At 38.3% G+C, this 23,237-nt stretch overlaps 1 protein-coding gene across 1 annotated transcript in view; it reads left to right on the forward strand.

The window, feature by feature from the left end:
* The window catches only part of poc1a (POC1 centriolar protein A), a 51,905-nt gene that overhangs the window by 20,515 nt on the left and 8,153 nt on the right, over positions 1-23,237 (forward strand). Inside the window, exon 10 of the mRNA XM_042496727.1 lies at positions 15,603-15,857. Within this exon, the coding sequence (XP_042352661.1) occupies positions 15,603-15,857 (255 nt within the window). The remainder of the gene's footprint in view (positions 1-15,602; positions 15,858-23,237) is intronic.

Below are 23,237 nucleotides of genomic sequence, written 5' to 3' on the forward strand. Positions count from 1 at the left end.
GTCAGATGTCACACAAACACTCACACACACACACAAAGGGGACAAGGTGTCACTGGCTGGTGGGGGAACCTCAGGGAATGGTTTGGATTTCAACCCCTTTTACTGCTACAGTGTTACTTACATCAACAAGGGCACAGCCAAGGTCCTCTCTCTCTCTTTCTCTCTCTTGTCTTTGCTTTGTCTTATTGATCGCTCTGCTGGAAGTTAAGATCCGCCCTTAGTGATGCTGCCTCGCCTTTACACTTTATTGGAAAACTAGAATAGCATAAGGCTCTTAATGAATAATGTATGTAACAGATAATAGAAAATAGACATGGTGTGATACTACACCAGTGTGAGCAATAAGGTTGATAAAAGTAAAAGTAAGTTCCTGTGATCATGGAAAACCTGGAAAAGTAATAGAGTTAGTAAAAATTGTTGAAAGTTTTGGAAAAGTCATGAACTCTTGTTGTGTATAATTAACTTTTTGTAGTAATCTTCTGTGAATAACATTCCACGTAATTTACCATAACAGCAAATTTATTTTCTGTATCTGACAACGTAACGCAGCTCTCATATGCACCGGCATGCAACAATATTTTGTTTACCATCTCTCCCTGCATGTATGCCAGCTAGCTGAAATTAAGTTTCAATACAGTTATATGCTTGAAGAACACTGGGCAATTGAGGCAAGAAAATTATTATCATGGGTCCTTGAAAATCATGACAAAGTATTTAAATTTCGTCCATGTAAATGAGTGTGAATTCTCGTCCTTTGATATTGCTCAGATACCGTGTATTTAAAGATTGTATTTAAAGAAAGTCATAAAAAAGATCTACAATCAGATTTTCAGCACATGGTATTACTATTAACATTCTTACAAATGTGTTGGTATGTGTTCAGTTGCGTTTTCTGTACCAGTGCTGTGTACAGGTTTTTCATTTTTGAAAGAAGATTTAAAAACTTTTTTGTAGGACTTAGTTTCTTTTTGCTGTGGTATCTAAAAGTATCAAGTATCTACTGGTATTAATACAGCATTAACTAGTAATACTATCTAGGAATCTTATTAACTCTGAACTACTAAGCAAATCTCAGACCATAGTACGTAAAGCACAAAATACTTAATTATAACTGATATGAAGAAAATACAATGGTATGGTACTCATGTACATATTTTATAATGTACTTTTTTACTGTCTTCCTTTTTTCTGTGTCTTCCTTCAATGGCAAACACATGGACAGTTTTAGTTTTCTCATTGAAACTTAATTTACAAAAATGTTCCCCCAGCCACTCTGTAATAGCAAACTATGAGTTAGATTCTTTGCAGTCGACTTCTGCCCACTATTTGCAAGTAAGTGTTTAAGCAGCATATGTAAGGGCTGTTTTTTTAACACACTGCCTTCACACTGACTTAAGCAGTGTAAGTGCTTTTAATGTCTTTTAAATCACCTCTTTTCTTTATCCATGCACCCTTAGGGGCTCCTTTTCTCCTTCTCTGTCTGACTATGCCTTTCTCTCTCGCTGCTGTGATGCAGGATTGTAAATTGATTTTAATAGCTCCTCCACTTGACAGCTGTTATTACATACGAGCCTCAAAGGGTGATTAGAAAATGGGCAGTTGGATCATGGGGGGGGGTGATAAGTGCAATGCATGAAGCGTATTCTCTGCTTCTGAGAACCACAGTTCTTATAAAATCCCACTGAACCCTTTTCCCTTGGAAATATGTGTTTTTTCAAATACAGCTTTCTAAGTCTTCAGCATTGACCTCACATCTGCCTTAAAAAGAGGTGCAAAATGGTTCAGCTGTTTGTATCGGCTCTCTGTCTTTTAAAAAATATGCGGCACAGGGACACGTTTTTAGGTGATGTGCATTTATACAGTTACCAGCATTTCATAATAGTATCATGTCAATAGTACGGATATCAACAGTGAACCGCATCAGTTAACTGCCAAGGTTTACTTGACCAGTTACACGTCGTTGTAGAGGTTAATTATGTTGTAATTGTGTTGTAATTTTGTTGTGTCAATGCAAATGTTAGCTTCCACTCAATCTGGGTGGTGCGCAGTGCAGTGCAGCCAAGAATTCAATAGAGACTTGAGTTTGGGAAGTGGGCATGGTTCCACATGTAAACTTGGCTTACTGGCTGTCTGTCAGCAAAGCCAACATAAAATAAAATTAATTTCAAAATGTGTACATCACAAAACATCAAAATTTTCCCCACGTCTAAATGAATTGCACTTTGAAATGCAGCATCGGACTAAAAGGAAAGGCCTTTTTGCACTTCACGTCTCTTTTTTTTTCCCTCAAAAATTTAATGTTATTAAATAAACAGTTATTGTGACCGGTTAACAGGTATCTGCCTTTGAAAAGCAAAATTACCACAAACGGCTATCCTTGCTTAATAGACATTGCAAAAATGATAAAATTGGTCTCAATCTTTCCTGCGATGATAATGATGCCATTTTTAACATGTTAAGAAAATGCATACTCAGTATCTCAGTGGCTGAGAAGATTAAAATAAGAGCTAAGATTTTGTATAATGTAGAAAAAAATATATAAAATATCAAAATATTAGATTTAGCTGATGGTGTAAACAGAAGCATGTCAAAACCTGGTTGAGTTTGACCTTTTAAGTCTTTTGTTGACTGCTGGATGTTAAACAATTTACTAATGTCGCTGTTACAATGAAGGCTTGTTGTTCAGTGGCTGGCATGACATCCTCAAGGATCACTCAGCTTTAATTGAAACATTGAGTCATAAAAAATTAAAATGACTGAAACAACAATAATACATGCTATTTTGGCAAATAACTTCACACATTACTTAATTACTGTGAATACCAAATATATATTTTGATTGCTTCTAGCACTCAAAAACTGTTCTAATAATATATATTTACAGTTAACAAGGTATGCCCACACATACACACACACACACACACACACACACACACACACACACACACACACATTAACCTCATTAACCTGACTGGCAATGACATTTCTTTTATCTTGTTTTATAAGTTGTCATATGCCAGTTGTTGCAGTTAAAGTAATGGTAGAAGCTGCACCTGGAAGTGCCAGCTTCCTAGATTTTCTTTTTCATGTATTATTTATCGATTCATAATTTATTATTAATACAGGCCCCTTTCATCTCTCATAAACTGCCGCAAGTCTCAGACACGTGTTGCCTAAGAGGAGGAAGCAGAGGGGAAAAAAATGTCACCAGCTCGCCTAAATGTGGTTGTTTCTTTCTCTTGGAAAGAGCACTCAAAGGCTTTACAAGTTTAAAGGGAGAGTAAAGAACAAAAGGGAGTGACTCTAAGCAGGTCTGAACCATTATTCGAATTCAAAATGACATCACAATGTAATATAACGCAATTTTCAAACGGTAAAAGCTGCAATAAAACACAGGAATCACCTGACACTGTGAAGCTTCTCAAGCATGCATGCCGTCCTACGCTCCATGTGACATTATGTAAATGAGAATAAATAAAGAAAACAACTTGTTTTTTGTGTTTGCGTATGATGATTGCATGGTTAAAAAGCCATTTACCAAGTTGGCTGAATACCACATGACAGGCATCATTATTGTTTAGATGCTTTGTAGAGTCAGGTAATGAGATTTGTTATTTTTGGTTTTTCTGCACTTTAGGATGTGTGATTTGTTACTGTAGCTGACTGGAGAAGATTCATGCTAACAATTAAATTAAAGAGAATCACAAAATGTGAATATTATCATCCTTTTTACACTCAAGGTTACACTTCATATGGACGAATTGGAATCTTAAAGGGTGGCAATTGCACATCCAAAACCCCATGTAACATGGAAAATACACTGTATAAAACAATACAGTTCAACGCCACCACAGACTATATGCTCTGTGACAATAGCTGAATCAGTACTTGAAACAACTGCATAAACTATTGGTTTGTGAACTCCCATTTAGAAGCCTTGAGTGAGCATATTTGGACAAGAAGGTTGAGCTGGGGAGGAGCCAGGGTTAGATCTGACTCACAGACTTTGGACACGCCTTGCAGACAGCCTGCTACTCAGAGCAGCCACTCCCTTAATTGTGCACAACTTAAAGCCTGTAGGTCCATTTTCTTGAACAGGGAAATTAGCCATGGAGAGGAAAACCATTTCTTGTTCCATGTATATTTCTGCTGTAAAGCCCTTTGAGGCAAACTGTGATTTGTGATGATGGGCTTTATAAATAAAATTGACTTGACTTAAAGTTGGGAATTTTAACATGGGGGTCTATGGGGACTGACTCCATTTTGGAGCCAGCATCAAGTGGCCATTGGAGGAACTGCAGTTCTTGTCACTTATGTGGTCATTTTTCAGCCCAAGAGATCACCTCTTGGTTTTTATGTGCTTGTATGTGGAGCCCATGAGATGCCACGGAGAGAAAAAAGAAAGAATTTGAGGCCATGTTTATCTAAATCAAGAGCTCAAGATGCTATTGCATGGCTTCAAAAACGTGGCCTTGCTTTACTATCATGTTGCCTCAAGATTGGTTAATTAATTCCATTATTTAGTTAAGTCATGTGCTTAAGATGTAATTCATTCCCTCATTTTGGTTAATTTGTGGACTCAGATTAGACAGGCTAATCATATTTCATTCCAGCTGCCACCTAAGGTACTTGTCTTTGGTTGATATAGAGGCTCTTTCATTAAGCATTTCTTTAGCTTGGGGATGAGTTATCAAAACATGTTGACAACACTTGCTTTGTGAGGGATTATTGTTAGTAAAAGGCAGTTATCAAGGATATTGAAAGCTTGTGGATTATATCATCAACAATATGCTGACTTGGCAGATGCTATTGTCTTTAACATCTCTGAAGTTAGTTTCAAGTTGGATATTTGACAGACATTCACTCCAGACCCCACATGTCTTCTCTTTTTCACACCATGTTGGCAGTAGGAGGACTGTTAGATCACCTCCCGGATCCTCACGTTTAACTGCTGGAGGCTGACTTAGGGACTATCATGGTGCTCTTGAGTGCACAAATTAACCAAAAGGAGGGAATAAATTCGTTAAAATGAGGGAGTGAATAGACCAAAACAAGGGAATATATTTACCAAAATGAGGAAACTAATCAAAATGAGGATGCGAAATGTATCTCAAGGCCACACAATAGCATCTCATGTGCTCAGTTCAGTGAAACATGGCATTTATTTTTTATTTTTTTCCCTCCATGATATCTCCCAGGTTCAGTACTTGTAAAACAATCACGTGTGTAAATATTAAATTACATGTTTTATTTTTCCCAGCCAGTACAGTGGTAGATACCCATTTAAACTGATCATATTAATAGAAAGCCACAGGTCTGTTTAAGAGATAATGGTCTCATGAGGCTTGTGATACAGAGGCTGGTCTGGAAAGCGGGCAAGACTACAGCCCTCTAGTCTGCATTTTAAATCGTCTAATGTGGCCTGGGTGTTAAAACCATCCCTCCTTGGTTACCCAAATATCCAGCGTTACACACAACTGCCTTTGCTATGATTCATTTCACCAGGAAGAAATTGACTAATGAGACAGTAATGCTGTGTTTATTCATACAGATGCAAAGGCCACCCATGGCTGCTGCCCTCTCAGAGTCAAATCCACAGGGATTTCATAAGGAGCTAATTTGATATACTGATCCTTTAATGTACTTGGATGCGAAGCTCCATGATAATTTGCCAGTGTTGGGCGTTCTGCCAGGAACATGTAGGCCTATTTGTTAAATACAATAAGCCAATTTTAAAATGAGGTCTCTCCACCTAAACATTGAGTGCGTGTGTGGTTTAGTCAGGCTGTCTCCGTGCTCGATGCAGCTGAGCAAATCTTTATGTGCCGCTGTTTCGGCATGTGAGAATAGATGTATCAGTGTGTGTGTGTGCGCGTGAGTGAGTGAGTGCCAACCATTGCTGACAGGCAGATCAGCTCTCTCTGATCACATCCGCACTAATCCCTCCATCCATCCCCTCCTCAACCCCCTCCCCCCTTCCTGTCTCTAGCTTCACATCTGGGTCTTTCTCCCGCTCACGTGTGCAGACAGACGAGCCGCACACTCACAGCAGGCTTCCCTTCACATCTCAGCACACACACACACACACACACACACACACACACACATCACTGCACAGCTCAGCTTTAGGATGTGAATCAGAGAGCAGGGAGGGTGTTCTGAGACTGCGGTAACTGTATGAACTTCTATCTCTTTCACCATTATTTTATTCATTTCACAGGCTGCTGTAACTGTGCTACAGCAGACCAAACTTTACAGGCACTCTCCTTAATTAAAGACTCAACAAGCAGTGAAATAATACACAAGGATATATTTAACACCTCAGAGCGCTTAAAATTGCAGTTTTCCTATACTGTTTGGGTGATGTGTGTTCATCATAAAGGTGCTGCTATGGAAAGGCAGGTGGTATTGTTCTGACAGTGGGAGTTGAATGCATTTGACAGCAGGGGATAGAGGGAAAGGCAGGGGGTGTGACGAGGGAGCGCTGAAGACAAGACAGCAATGGAGTTAAAGAGAGCCCTAATGGTCTAGTGGAGCGAGAGAACATCAGTGAGAGGGAGATGGAAAGGTAGAAAAGTGTGGAAAAACAAGGTGAGAACGTGAGTGAGCCAGACAACAGACAACATGAGCACACTGGAGAGATGGAAATAATGACAATTTGAGAGCCATTAACAGAAACCTGTTCATCCTACAGATTATCTCAGTGAATCAACTTCCAATATTTTCATAACAGCAGTGAATGGAAAGTGCGTCAAGTCACATTTTCTCTTTGCAACTTTCTGAAAATTTGTTGTATAGCTTGCCCTTGATTTCGGATGAAAGCTTGACTTATTTCTGAGATTTATGGGATATGTGTAGGGCTGCAATTAAAGATTATTTTCATTGTCAATTAATATTTTCGTTTCTAGTCTTGTTTGGTCCCAAACCCAAAGATATTCAGTTTACTGTCATTAAGGAGTAAAGGATCCAGAAAGTATTCACATTTAAGAAACTGCAATTTTGACTTTCACTTTGTCTTTAGTTAGACAACATGAGCACATTGGAGACTAAGAAAAGGTCGAGATGGAAATTTTGAGAGCCGTTAACAGAAACCTGTTCAGCCTCAAAGAAAGAGAGTGAAATGAAAAAGAGAAGGGGGACATGAGACATATGGAAAAAAAAGGTGCAGACAAAAGATTAACAGGGAGAGAAACGGGGTTATATAAAAAGAAGAGTAGGGGAAGCAGTCAGACAGAAATGGAAAATGAGAGTGTGAAGTTGACTAAGAAGCATTAATAAAAGGGTTTAGTAAGAAACACCCTCCCTCATTGATTCTGCAAGCTATAGCCGAGGCCAGAAGCATAAGTCAGAGCTGAGTCACATCACAGGCTTCATTCATCAGAAAGCATCACTTACAGTTTGTCATGAAATTGTTTGCTCCACTGTAATTAACTGAGATGTCAACAGATGATGAAAAGATTTGTCTACATCTTATGGTTATATTATGAGACACACCCACACTCAAGCTTTACCTATTAAATCAAAGAGAGAGATATTGTTTATTTTTCATTTTAATTAGCCTTAGAAGATGGATTGTCTTTTGGGTCTGTGGAGGTTTTCTGTTTTCACACTATACAACAATGTGTGGATGCTGAATAGTGCTTCTTCTGTGGCAGAATGAGATCTGTTGTTGCCAGCTGTGCAAGCAGTAATGTGAAAGAGGGCGGCCTGGATGATTGGCATTAATTTAAAGTAAAAAACAGACATTATCCTTTAACAGACAACTCTTAGGCATGTTTTAATAGGGACAGCTGGTGTCAACACACAATGTACTCCTGGGTCCATGTTGTTGGTAATTACGGTATACTATTTGTCTTTTCCTGTAGATAAGTGGGCGCAACATTACATTTTGCTGTATCAGCCTGAAGTGCCAAATCTGATTTGGGTACATCCCTACAGTAGGAAACCATACAGCTAAATGAACATGGAGAATATTTACTTGCAATTTTGCTGAATGATACTGCAATTGTGATTTAAACTGCACTATTTTTATACATTAAATTGCAGGCCTGTATTTGTGGTCTATATTTTTAATAATATGAATGCACAGCGATGCAGTTGCCTGTTGTTCAGGACCTCCACGGATTTTTGTTTTCAAGCAACCAAATGAAGCACACATTTATTAAGAAATTACATCGACTTGACTATTCAGTAATATTTGAAAGTTACCAGCTATGGAAGGAGTTACGGAAATAGTGACAAACTGCTAGTAAATTATGTCTGACAGTGTTTTGACATCATATTCACAACCCCAAATGCTGCTGTTGACAGCTCTGCACTGTAGCTGCTTGAGCCAACAGAGACTGACAGGACAGAATGTGTCGCCACTCTGAATCCCAACATCCCAATTGAGAGCTTTTAAGATGATAATCTTAAATCAATGATGCTGTTGTTGAGTAGAAGTTTATTGGGGGTCTGTCTTTTGCATTTGACAACTACAAAGCTACCTGAAATCTCATGGACTTAGATTGTGTATGTTGGAAGAGACATGGCACTGTTGATCTTTTATAAGCAGCGTTAACACACAAAACGATCTTTCAACAATACGCACAGACACAGGAATGCATCATTTTTACAACAAACTTTTGGACTTTTCGTGGTGGGAAAAGCACAGGTGTTGCTTTAACAATCAATCTTTTCTATTAAATCGTCCCTGCAAGTTATGACAGTGTGATAGTAAGCCTATGTTTACAAAGCTAAATAGAATTCAGCCATCATTAAAGGAACAGTTCACCTAAAAATGAAAATTCAGTCATTAAAACATTACAAACGTTAAAAAAATACATAATAAAACCACAAAGTGACTCCATGCTGCTCGTCTGAAGTAATCCAAGTGTCCTGAAGCCCCACAAGCCAAGTTGTTTTGAAGAACATGACTGGATTCATGTCTTTAGCCTTGTTGTAGCCTGTAGCCTTTAGCACCTACAGTGGGAGCCACGTTCACGTATGTGCGCCAGTGTTTACATGCTACCTGGAACCAACTTGCATAATTAATATTAATTAGCTACAGCTGTGTGTATTTTCCCCAAAACGTTGTCATTATAGCTAGTGATTAAACAGTTTCCAGTTTAAACCTTCACTTGCAACAGCTCAAATGGACAGATCAGGCCCCAAATCAAAAATCTATATTTATCCTGTTACCTGTAGTGCTATGTATCACCTAGATTGATGAATCTACTCACAACAAGGTCTGTGTATTATCTTGAGTAACCAGGTCATGATTTCTGGAAAGAGATATTACTGTTAAATTTTTCAGACTCTCTACAACCAATATCTCCAATGCTCTGCAGCTCATGATGAAACCCTCTAGACTGATAAATAGCTCTACTGGTAAGAGAAAAAAATATGTATTGTTGATTCTTTAAAAAAGTTGTAAGTTATAGTTAAAAGCAGTGTTCCTTAAAATGGCGAGAGAAATGGGCCATTCAGCACTAGGGAGAGCATTTCAAAAATAACAAAACTTTTCTGTTTTGTTGCATTTTGTACCAATGTTGGGGGAAAAAAGTCTTATAAAAGTGTTGGAAAATCCTCTTTCTCCATTAACACTATCCTCAACAGACCTTTCTAATGGCAGACATTTTGAGATGGTGTTACTAAACACAGGTGTAACTAATAACGTTAACGATGGCTCTGTTAGATGTGCCAGCATGAAGTCTGGCACTGGTGCAAGTGCATGAAATGTAGTCATTGTTAATGTTATTAGTTACACCTGTGTTTGACGGGGTACATGTTGAGTGAACGGCATGACTCGTGCTCTTTCTCAACTAGAAACTCATACTGTTACTATCGCAGTCATCGCTGTTATTCACACATGAAGCCCAGCTAAATGCAACAAGTCATACAGGGTCGGATATACAACCACGTCCCTGGAGCATTTAGAGTTTCATGATGCATTCAGGGTCATTTGGTAGACTCTTTCTGTTACAAGAGACACTTGAGCCTTTAACTATTAGTGCATCAACCTGATGCCTCTGTATGTGTGAGCTTTCAGGGATTTTTCATGTTTTACTGAAGATCTGCTTAACTGTGTTTAGGATGTCTCCTGAATGTTTATTTGTATGTGATCTGGTTGCGGTCATCCTCTCCCAATTTGGCCCTTTTTACCCCCATATCACCACTGAAATTGATTTAGGAACCAGCTGCTGATGCAAAAAAAGTTTTACAGATCTGCATGTTTCACTTTTCTGCTCTAAAGTTTCACATGTCAAATCTACTCCTTGTGTATCTGTGTGTGTGTGCGTGTGTGTGTGTGTGTGTGTGTGTGTGTGTGTGTGTGTGTGTGTGTGCGTGTGTGTGTGTACGTATGTACGTGTGTGTGTGTGTGCGCGTGCATGCGTTTGTATGTGCGTGTGTGTGTGTGTGTGCATGCATGTAGCGTGATGCATGGTTTTGTACGCAGCTTGCAGGGTGAATTGATGCCTCGCTGTGTCAGATGAGGAGTTTAATTTGGGCCTCAGGAAATTTTCCACTGTTGGTTTTTCCACTCCAGGTGATTCATTAGGAGGGTGGTAAATGTGTGTGCTGTGTTTGCGTGCACACGCGTGTGTACACTTGTGTGGATCAGGATTTTCCCTGGCTCCACGTAATACTATGGCGTTACAGGACGTGCAGTAGAAAATTATATTGTTTTAGCATCAACATATGTACAGGTCACATTGCAAAGAATTGTATGTAATATAGTAAATATAGGGTTCACTTTGCAAAACATTTTCCTGCTATACTGCAAACGACAACTAGAAAATTGTGCTTTTCATGACTAACCTGAAAGAAAAGAAGTTAAGTCATAAAAGCATAATTCAGTCTTATTTGGCAACATTAAGCATGCAGTGAAAAAAAGTGGTGTGAGTTTTCATATTTAACTTGTGCAAAAGATTAAAGACAAAAAACTGTCTAAATCAGGGATTATTGTGTGAAAAAATACCACATTTGGTATTTGGGTTTCTTTCTTTGTTTGTTTTAACAGATAACACCTTTTTTCATGTTTCAGATGTTTCAGCTGGTTGTTTTTGTATCATTGCTTTTCAAGTCTTTTACAGAAACACAATGCAGACATCTCTGTGTATGTGTTACAAGTTCATGCCTGTATGCAAATACATCTACTTCCATTTTTTCCTCTTTTCTGCATGAGCGTGTGTGTTTCTGTGGGGACCAGTGCTTGATGTGTTTTTAAGCAGCTGTTTTAATACAAAGCTATAAGTCGTACTCTCAACAAGAGTTAATCCAGTCTTGGTGGAGCTTGTAGGCTCAGCAGAACTGCTCTATTGTCTCCTCTCACTACCCATCTCTCTCTACAGCCTCATTCCCACTGCACAAAAAAGCTAACACCCGCTAACATCTGGCTTTTTAATGCAATGGGAATGCATACAATTGGCATTCACACCCGGGTCAAATGTCATATGTTTACAGCCTGGTACGAAAAATGGACTCCAAAGCTAATTTCAACATTTATAACAACTGTATGTGCTGTAAATTTTCCCATAAAATAGACATTAACTACTGGCAGCTGTAGTTGCCAGCATCCTATCTTCATTTTATAGTTTCACTACCATAATTTACTTCAACACTATATTACTGTCAAATTTGTAAACGTATTCTACAGTAGAATGTGAGGTTTACAGTGTAATACTGTAACTAATCTGCAGATTATATGATTATTAATGATGGTTGTATGTGACTTCTGTCCCTCCTTTAGGCCAGCTTCTGGTAAAATGAAAGCAGCCAACTGTCGTTTTGGGCTCAAAAAAGCATCTTTTTATGGTGTTTTACTGTTAGGCCATTTTTTTACAGCAATTTATTACAGTGTGGGGTAATTCTTTTTTATAACTCACTCATTTACATTTTATTAAGCCTTAAAGTTATGCATATTTAAGGGCGGGGCCACTTTTCACTTCAGGATCAAAGTCAGATCCACTCCTCGCTCCTCCACAGCTCCACCCTCTCGTTCAAATATGGTCATTCCAAAAATCCAAGATGGCAACGGCCAAAATGTCTACAAACCAATAAGTGACATCACGGTAGCAATTACCATTATTTTCAGGAAGTTCTTTGTTCTTACCTGCGTACAGTGGCAGTGAAGGATTATACTTCGACTATACTGCTCTATTTCAGGATGTCCACTTGTTGAGTCATCTGCATAGTTTTTGTTTACAGAATATTTTGTTTGCTTAATCCAAACAAATATTTTACCACACAGCTAAACTGTTAATCATTTTAGCATGAAAACTGAAAGAAAGGGCAGGAAATGAGAAGTTGATCCAGTTCTATTCAAGATTGAAAAATATCTAAATCGCTGAAAGATTACAACTGCACAAGCACAGATGTGCACAGTGTCACAGGTACTTTTTTTTTTTTTTTTTTTGCAAAAAACATGCTGAGTGTTTGGGCCATTTCGTCCTTCTGTATTAGAAAATAACTGCTGCTCATCTAGCCGTGCACCATGTAATGTATTGAGATTACACTGAGTACTAAATGTACTGCAAGTTGGTGGCAAATTGCTGAAGGTCAGTGAGTTCCTCTTCTGGCATTTTCTTCCTCAGCAATTGCAATTGATGCTGTGATCTAATTTTTACATCTTACACTTTCTTGCACATCTGTCTTTCCCTCCACCAACTTGTATTCTTTATTGTAGTGCTTACTGTATCACTTGTTAATCATGTTAATCAAGTTTCAGACAAGGAATGTCACATTTATGTAAATGTCTTTGTGTTAAACTACTTTGAAAGAATTGATACAGAAACAGATGAAATAAATTACATCAAGGAACATCTCAAAGCTCATTGTACATGACTGCAGGGAATCACTGTCCATCGTGTTGTGGCAGTATGTATCACCCCTGTCTGCGGCAAATGTGTGGAGTCAGGGGACAGCTGACAGCTCCGCTCATCTGGCTTCATTTAGGAACAGCACAGTTTGACACTGCGGACCCAAACATGCTTAGTTGAGTGTGAATAGACTTCCTGTTGCGTGGTGATGAGTAAAACAGTTGTTGTCTCCCTCACTGAGAAGGAGATGAGATGTTGACTTGGAACAGATGGACACGCACACGTCTGGTCATACACACACAACCAGACAGAGGTCTGTGGAGACAGACAGAAATATGAAAACACCTATAGATGTGTGCACACAGTTTTTAGTCACATAGAGACATTCTGACGGAGAGATGTGGTCACTGACCTTCATGTGTGTATGTCTCACTGAATTAATCACAGCACAGACAGACTGACAGTTCGTGTGTGTGTGTGTGTGTGTGTGTGTGTGAGAGAGAGAGAGAGAGAGAAAGAGAGGGTAGACAGTTTCCCTTTTTAGCCTCAATAGCTTTTCTGAGGTTTGTGTAAAAAGCTCCTTTACGGAAACAAAATCAATTTAAGGAAAGTCGGCGTTGATTGGTTTCCAATGTTAGAGTGTGTTTTTCCTTTGCTGTCACAATTCTCTGACAACGTATGAGAAAAGCGAAGATTTGTTAAGGCCTCTACACACTGGTGGATTTTTTTACCCATTATTAATTTGCAGTTCAGTATATATAGTTTCAAACTGTTGTTTCTCTCATCAGCAATTTAACACTGAAGTGAATATTATGCAACAAAAAAGCAAATATTTTTTGGGGGTGGAACAAGGTCAATTTTTTCGGAGCTTTTGCACTGCAAATAAAAACCAATCAGTTTATGTGAAATGGACGTCACTTCGCAATATCAAAACACTTGTGGACTTATTGCAACTGTTGCAAATTCATATCCCTGCAATATGAATAATTTTGGTGCAGCTGAGTATTTCAAATTTTCGTGTCATTTATTTGTCATGCCACCTGTGTAAAAATCTTTATGGTGCTGAAAGTCAACTGATTAATATTTTATGGAAAAAAAAGATGAAAAATTCATTTAAAATCAATTCAAAGCCAGCCCTTATTTATACAGTATTCTATGGTTCTGTTTTAATTATTTCAGATAAAATTGCAAATGTGTAGTCATTTTGTGAAATGTATTGCTTTGGCTTTGTAGCTTTCTTGTCTCCAAGTAATTTAATCTATAAGTGAGCCATGTTTCATATTGCGGAACATTTTACATGTGCATTTATTTATTCATTATTATTTTTATTCATTTGATTCCCCCCTGAACAAACTGTTTAAAACTAGTTAATTTTCAAGTCAAGCGGATTTTATTTTATAACCCTATGATACAACACAGATATGCCTCAGAGGGCTGTACAGTCTGTCCTGCATACGAGGTCCTCTGGTTTAGATGAGGACAAACAGAATAGTACACTCATCTTTACTGTCCACTCATGTGGAAATTTGCCTTCAGCTTTACAGACATATAAACACTTTAAAATTTTACAGACAAAACTTCCTCTCTCATAGGTTAGAATTAATGAGATAAAAACAATAAATAAGTAATAAGTAAGCCAAATGGTTAGTGTGAAAGTGCTAAAATATTAACAGTCACTACATGTATTAAATAGACATCATAAAAAAACAAGCACTCACTTATGCCTAATGAAAGTCATTTATTTAGTAAAACAATAGAGGCTGGAAAAAAAGATTTCTTATGAAGGTGTTTCTTACTGCTGTGGTTTCTCTGTATTGTCTTACTGATGGGAGTTTTTCAAAGCCCAACACTGGTGAAAAAATATGACAAAAGAACATTTTGATGCATAGATGCAAAATGGCACAAGCGCTTCAGCCATTAAGCTCTTCCATTTTTTTATGTTAAACTTAAATGTTAGGGCAAGTTAATCGGAGTATGGACAGCTTCTTGTAAACAGGAATACTATTTGATTGTTAATTTTTATTATCCATGTAAGCATTTTTGCAAGAATATTGATTTTTTCTGAAATAAAGGCAAAAAACCAGAGCATGGGGAAGTTGTAACATTTAACAATCTCGTGGAATAAGTAAAAATCATTAAAAGTTTTGGAAAAGGCATGAAATGTTGTTGGTTGTAATGAAATTATACTAATCTATTGGAAAAATCTTACACGTAATGTAACTAAGCAGCAGATTTATTTTCTGTAAGCTATTCAGACATGAGGTAGCTCTAATTTGTATCAACTCCAAGCTGCACAATAAATCGTTTCAGCAACCACATTGTGATGCCAAGTAGTCACATCGAAAGACGTGCCATGTCAAGTAAGGCAAAATATGCAAACAACTTATTTGCTGCTTGATACAAAAGGAAAGCTCGCCATTTCTCATTTTCTACGACTAATAGTGTCCAAGCTTTCCCCTTCAAGACAGGTTATGTGTACATTTGATGCAATGTGTGGCATTCGTTATGGGGAGTGAGAGTGTGTGCGTGCGTGCATGTGTGCGTGCGTGTGTAGAACAGCACTGTAACCAACAAGCAAAACACAGAGGCAGTGAAGGTGACACACACACACTCTTTCAAAATGGAAAAGTCACGGAAAAGTTTCGAATTCTGTCCATGAAAATGCTTGGGAACCCTTATATTTGTGTATGCTAAAGTAGTTACTACCTCTGCACTACACATTATGTTTTGTGGATTACACCATAAACCATCTGACTTTTTCTGACTTAACAGCTCCTCACCCTCCTTGCTCTCTGTTTTCAGACTTCTGAACCATCAGAACATTTCAACGGACAGGACTCCCACGCTCAGAGCAGCAGTCACAGTGGCAGCCACAGCAGAGCGACTCATTCCCAAACCTACAGACACCTCAGCACCAGCACTGCCTCCACCCACCAGACACAGACCCGGGCTTCACCCCAGGTTCAAACACATTCCCAAGCCTCAGACGGAGGGGTCCCCCCTGGTCTCACCAGCACCCTTGAACACATCATAGGTCAGCTGGATATTCTCACTCAGGTAAGCAGAAAATGTGTCAACGTCTCATGACAAACAGCATGCGTTGTACTTTGGCTGTGCCGCCCACTCACTCTGTTCAGAACAAAAGCTTCCTGAGATAGTTTCAGCAACACAGACACAAATACATGTACATATATAAAAACAACCTCTTCTGTTCTGTTTGTTAATGCTTTAGAGTGGCACATTGGCTCTACAAAGGTGTGTCTTTATCCCTCACTTTCATTGCTACATCTCAGTGTTTCATTGACAGCCGTCCTCTACAGAAGGCAGAAAACACTGATTCTTTCCATGACGAGTTGCCCAGGAGAAAAGATACATTACTATTAGAGCTGCCCCTTTAAAGTCAGAAAGTAGAATCATCAGTCATAAACCCCTCAGTCCACTGAGATGGCTTCAAGTCAAACAGGCGTTTTTGTTTTTCTAGTCAGTGTGCTGTGCAGCGTGCTTCTGGAGTCATTGCCACAGAAACTCAGATTCAGAAAACTCAACTGTCGGTCATGACAGAAAATCGTCTTAGACATGGCTCAGCATACATTGCAAAACATACTCGGACCATAAACATATAGTATGTGTTCCTAAAAAACAGAACAAATTCCTAATACAATAACTTAAACAGAGTAAATATCACAATATACTACTGCGTGCAAAGTGGCATAGTGTTTATGTTGATGTATGGATCATTACCTTTTATTTAAGATGTTTACGGCAATTGCAATGAAGGAGTTTTTGTAAGTGTTTTTCTTGGACAAGGAGACTAACCTGATGGTAGTAGCTGGAAAGACTTATGCAGAGGGTGAGTGGGATCTTTTATAATGTGATTAGTTTTTCTGTCAGTATGAAGTACTGACAATGGAGTTCTGGTTTTACCAGTTATTTTACTTGCTTGGTTAATTGTCCAGGAAAGTTTTGATTAATTCTTAACAGTGATGAAGTTGATCAGGATGAGATGTTAAAAGTGAGCAGGGAATGAGCACTCTTGACTTTCACGATACTCTTTGATACACTGAGCTGCGTACATGCTGCAGCTGCACAGAGGAAGAGACACTCTTCAAAATAAGGCTCTGTGATAACATTATCGTCTCTCTTCTGCTAAGTGGTGAATTTACAGCTCATGGCAAATTAAAATGATATATTTTTTGGCTTTTGTTTGATATTTAGAGTCAAAAAAAAAATGTTGCACATTTATGACCCATCATTTGTGCCGTTAGCTTGTTTACTATAACACATGAATACATCTAACAATGGGGGTAAACTTACTCTCACATAGACATACATACACCTGAAAAACTGTTCATGTAAAGAACAGGTAGCATTAGCACATCTCCAGCCATGCCTCTTTCTCCCTTTTCCCCTTTTCTGTTCTTTTTTTGAACTAATATTGTAACTTGCCTTTTTACTTCTGTGTCTATGTGGTGAATGTGTGGTTTTTATGTTGTATGTCTAGCCCTGTGTTGCTGAATTATTTTATTGCAAATGTGGCAAAACCAGTCGCCCCTCAGGGACAAACAAGGGCTGGATCTTTATTCTGAATATACACCAGAGTGGCAGATAACACTACATTGCACCGAGACAAACATTTGCACATTCATACATTAATTTATTACTTGTAGTAATTTGGAGGGACAAGTATAAGAGACTGTAATGAGGCTCATAGGTTACTCTGGTTATTGCCAATCTTTGCTGGAATAATTAGTATTGGACAATCATGTTTCTCTACATCCAGCCTCTACAGTATGACACATCTGGGCCATGATCCTTGCAGAGAAATTTGTCTGAAAGGGACAGTTAACTACAATATTAATAACAAAATAAAACAAAACATATTTTTCCTCCTACCTGTCTTGCTATTTATCAATCTAGATAGTTTCAATGTGAGTCTTTGAATGTTGGAGATATTGGTCGTAGAGATTTCTGCTTTCTTCCCAGAATAACTGAACTAGATGGTCAGATGGCACTTGGCTTGTGGTGCTCAAAGAGCTAAGAAACTACATTTAAACTCTCAACAGCAATGTCTCTTTCCAGAATTCATGACCTGGTTACTTGAGATAATCCACAGACCTTGTTGTGAGCAGGTTCATGTAGGAACTATTTTCTTTGTACTGAACTACACCCACCAACTGTATCACTGAGCAGAAGAAAGCATGTGTCTACTGCTAGCTCAACTAGAAGCAATGAGCTAGCTAATGTTACAGCTGATGTGGTGATATGGTTGGTGGCTTAAGTAACATAGAAATAAAATACTTCCTACTTGAAACTGTTCAAAGCAAGGTCTGTGGATTATCTTGAGTAACTGGGTCATTATTTCTGAAAAGCTACCGCTGTTTTGTTTTTGTTGTTTTTATGTATTTTTTGGCTCCTTGAGCACCACAAGCCAAGTGCCATCTAGTTCCATTATGTTGGAGAGAAGGCAGACATCTCAGTCATTATGTCCTACATTTGGCAACTCACATCAAGACAATTTAGATTGATAAAAAGCATTGCAGGTGAGAGAGAAAAAAACTACTTTTGATTTTAGAGTGAACTGTCCCTTTAACCACTTAACATGGTGAAATCCAGAGGAAAAACTGTCCTGACAAAGCCAGACCACACCACTAAAATTAGACCCTGGAACGAAAACAGAATAGCAGAAACTGTTTAAGATTTGAAGTTCTGCTTTTTATCAGTTTATGTCTATTTTATGTTGTGTGCATTTGTCTAGCTTCATACATGTGATCAGTGAGGCTCTTCTGTTGCCGCAAACCTGAAGAAAATTACAATCACGACTAAGTGCCTTTAGTTGACTGACCTGTCCAGCATGAAATGAAATGACAGCACCTGTTGAATTTGCGACTTGTACAAATGAGCATTATAAACATTAAGTGCAGTGGGCAGCAGTACATGTTTTTGTTGCCATAGAGATTTTTATTTAATTGAACCAGCTGAGGCTGCAGACTGTGGTGGCTTTCACCACATCTCACTGCAATGTATTCCAAACACCTTTCTGATTTAATAATAACAACAATAATAATAATAATAATAATAATAATAATAATAATAGATTTTATTTGTAATGCACTTTACATTTGGAACAAATCTTAAAGTGCCACAAGATAAAAGCATCACCATAAAAAAACAGATAAAAACTACCAAAATAAAAGCAGATTTAAAAGTCATAAAAAAAAAGAGCATAAAAGCAATTAGAGCAACCAGCAATAAGTTAGTTACAAGTCATAGTTCTGCTAAAAAGGACTGTTTTAAGTTTACCTATACTTTGCTTTTTTTCCCCCTCTCAAGGCCAAAATCCATGGGACATGTACTTGTCCGCTGCAGCATGTCCAAAGCAAAGTGCGTCCATTATAATCAAGTAAAGCTGCTGACCACAGAGGCTGCTCGCCCATGCAGGCACCACACTGCTCAACATTATTTTGATGTGGCTGGTTTATTTTTATTCCTTTACTACGCCTCTGTGGCTCTCCGAAAAACTACATAGCACACAGAAAAAATGAGCACAACTTGTTAAAAAATGATAAAAATGAAATACCTAATTGTGTCAAAGGCAATGTGAAGCAGCAGAGAAGCCTTGTTTGTGTTCTCAAGTTAAAATAAATCAATTAGATTTATGTGTCCTGATGTTAAAGGACCCAGTTAATTCACTGAGTACCAGTTAATACAGCCTATACACTTCCAAACCTGACATAACCAACTGCATCATCACTAAAACCCAATACACACACAGTGAAACTAGCAGCAACCAAACACCACAAAGACCAGGTCTGTGAAGCAGGTTAAAAAAACCCGCACCACTCTGCTTACGTGACGCATTGCATCTGTGCCCCGTATATTTCGGCCGACAGTGTTAAGATGTTGTAAAAGAACACTTTTTGCAGATGATGAAAAGCCATAATTCTTGTTTACTGTGAAACGTGCAGCTGTGGATGTCAGATACTGAAAAGAATCACCCACTAGTGTTCCTCGTATAATTACATTAAACTTTTATTTCTTTTCCTCATCCAAATGTGTCTGCTGGCTGAAGAGTGTTTGATTAAAATCATTAATTTACATTATTTAACATTATCCTGTAATTGCTGCACATTTTCTTCTGAGTATTTAGTTTTAGCCTCTTGAAAAAATGACTCACCAGATGAGTGATGTTGCACCAAAAACAGACTTGGATCTTAGACATCAAATCTGTTATTTGAGACCCTTGTTCTTTTATTGAATGCTAACAACTCACGTATTAACTGTGTGAATTTTATGCCTATAAGCTGTACTTGATCTCATAAATATAAGACACAGTTTGCTATTTCTTCCTTAGAAATGTATACGGTCATGTAAAAGTGATAGCTTTTTTTTCCTCTTGTAAGTAACAACACTACTGGATAATGGTTCAAGTGCTACAATAAAAAGAGAAAGATTTGGACACAAATGCATCTATGAAAGCAGAAAAGGAGAGAGTTTTCTTGCCTATGTATAGCAAAGAATATATTTACATTGACAGCTAAACATAGGAAATGTTTCAGTGAGGTGAGAAGGAAGAGGTAGAAGAGAAAAATGGGTAACAAGAGGACAGAGAGATGGGAGGAGTTGAATGAGAAGGAGAGGAGAGAGCACAGTTGAGGTTTGTGTGTGTGTGTGTGTTGTGTGTGTGTGTGTGTGTGTGTGTGTGTGTGTGTGTGTGTGTGTGTGTGTGTGTGTGTGTGTGTGTGTGTGTGTGTGTGTGTGTCGCAGGATTTTAGCTGGAGGTTGTGAATGTGCCCTGAGGAAAATGCATCATTCATATAAGAGCACTGGCAGCACTCTGCCTCTCACTGATAGTAAGTGTAAATGCTTAATGGCCACACTGAGCTGCAGAAACTTCTTGTATGTCTGTATTTCTGGCTTTTTTCTTTCTTTTTTTCTTTCTTGCTCCTTTCAAGCTGCAGTCCAGCATGTGGGAGCATTTAATATTGGCCCAGTGCAGCCAGGCAGCTAGCTAAGCCCTCCCAGGGGGGGTCATGCCAACCTTTTCCTTTCAAGCCCACTGTACCCCAACCCTGATACCAGATGGATCGTCTGCGTCTGGTTTTATCCTGCTCTTCTTATTCTGCTCTTTTATTGTTTGGATTCTTTCTTCTTTTCTAGATTAGGACAGTAGACAGAGATGGCTAGCAAGAAATCATATATGGTGGTGTCATGAGAGTTATATTTATATAGTATACAAAGACAGAATTTCTGACCACCTATCTGACAGTATTGAGGCTGTCATTGAGAAAGTATTGTTTTGTGCCCTTGTGGCTTTGCAGTGACTTCCAGTGGTGTCGTGACAGTACAGGGCATTGTCATTATACTTTATACAGCTTGTAACTTGTGTTTTAAAAGGTTCTTTTACTGAGCTGTACGCCAAAGAGAGAAAAACTAATAAACCTTAAATGACATATTAAAACAAAAGGGAAGAAAAATAAAAAAGTTGAGGAAGGCAGTTCAATTAAAAATGCTAAAATGAAATGACAATCTGTAAGTTTAAAGATGCTCTGTGGAGGGGACACCTCACACAGAACTGGTCTCACACCAGTGAGACCATGTTTGTGTGTTTGTGCTTTTTAGGTGTAGCGCTTTATCAGTTATTATCATCAGCGATTATGCATCAAGACAATAAGCAGTATCCCAACAAAAACAAAGAAAACAACTCCAAGATAATAAAAATGGATTTAAACAATGCTGGTTTCTAAATGTTTACAAACTGCCTTTACAAATTTGACCTAAAGGATACACACAGCGAGTTGTGGTGAGCAACATCAATTGTAAAAGTAGTTTAAAAGAAAACTCCACAGGGCACCTTTAATTTTCCCCACTAAGGTGTTGATTGGGTCATAAAACTGAAGAATCTCAGATTGGCGCGAGAATCCACACAGTGAATTATCCAAGCTGATCTGTGTAGAAGCCTGCATAAAATTCAATAAAATGCAGCAACCAGCACAGCTGGTACAGGTTTCGACTTGCTTTTTCACCCATACAGATGTTAACACTGGCAGATCAGTGACCTGCACCTCACCTGCTGTTTTATACACAGCTGTTTGATATGAGTTTTAAAAAAGTGGCTTCTACTGAGCACAGTAAGTCAGACAAGTTATGGTTACATTTTATCTTCATAGTGTTTTGCAAACACCATTTACAACTTATTCAGGCTACTTGAACCTTAAATATTTATGTAATCAATAATATCATGGAAACAGGTTTTTGAAGCAAAGAAATGGATGGTCTTTTCATTAAACTGGGCAGTAGAAATACACAAATACTTGTGAAATTGGTGATACATGATCAGAGGAACCAGAGAAAAAAGGGGCTGTGGCATTTGCTTTTGCTCAAGAGGTAGAAAATCTACAACTACCGGAATGCACTGCAGTGCACAGGACCAATAAATGCTCCTGCTAGTAGTGGATGTAATGCAGCGTTTTCCAAACCTCTCCCTGAGTACCACTTGTTTTAGATCTCTCCATTCTGCATCACAGATGAATTAGATGGTAAGCTTGTTATCAAGCAGCTTCAGGAGTTCATGACGAGTTGATTATTCAAATCAGCTGTGTTGAAGCAGGGAGAGATCTAAAACATGCAGGACAAGTGATACTCAAGGAGAGGTTTGCAAAACGCTGAGATAATACAAGCTTGGCTGTTATGCGATTTGGTGTGGAGCAGGTGGACCCAATTGCAGGAGATGGCAGGCAATCAGAACCCAAATACAAACTGGTCTGACGAGGGGATGAAGTGCAGGTGAAGAACAAGGTAAAGAAGCTCAGCTGAGGGGAAAGAAGTAGAACAGGCAGGGAGCTGATTGGCTGGTAAAAACTTAGGAGGACTAGCGAGGCTGATGCAGGGCAGGTGTGTAGATGGTCAAACGAGGGAAAGGCAGCACAGGAACACAGGAGGGAAAAACAGTAAACAGAAACCTAAAAACCAAGAGAACACAATCATCTTAATAATTGACCGAGTGACAACAAAAACAGACTTACTAATAAAGACATCTTAAATGACTATTTTACAGACACTTTATTCAGCCTTCCCAAAAGTCCGAAAGCACTGTGACACGTTTTGATGCAAGAAACAATATAGCGGCTTGATAATCTTGAATTACATCTTAACCAGTTAAAATATGTTTCTGAAAACATTCTTGCAAGAAATAAGCAACACAGTAACAGAATTTTGGTTTATATTTGATCAGTGTTGCTTAGTTTTACCATTTGATCTCAATTATCATACAGGAAATTGTATGGCTCCCACATCCTGTACGCAAACGCTCAAAATTACAGCAAAACAGTGTAATAACTTATGTTTTGAAAACATTTTAGGCCAAAAATGGGCAAAACAGCAAAAGAAATCTTGGTTAATTTTGTAGTTCTACAGTTTAATCAGAGTTTGGTCTGAGAT

This window comes from Plectropomus leopardus, chromosome 2, assembly GCF_008729295.1.
Source record: "Plectropomus leopardus isolate mb chromosome 2, YSFRI_Pleo_2.0, whole genome shotgun sequence".
Classification (NCBI taxonomy): domain Eukaryota; kingdom Metazoa; phylum Chordata; class Actinopteri; order Perciformes; family Serranidae; genus Plectropomus; species Plectropomus leopardus.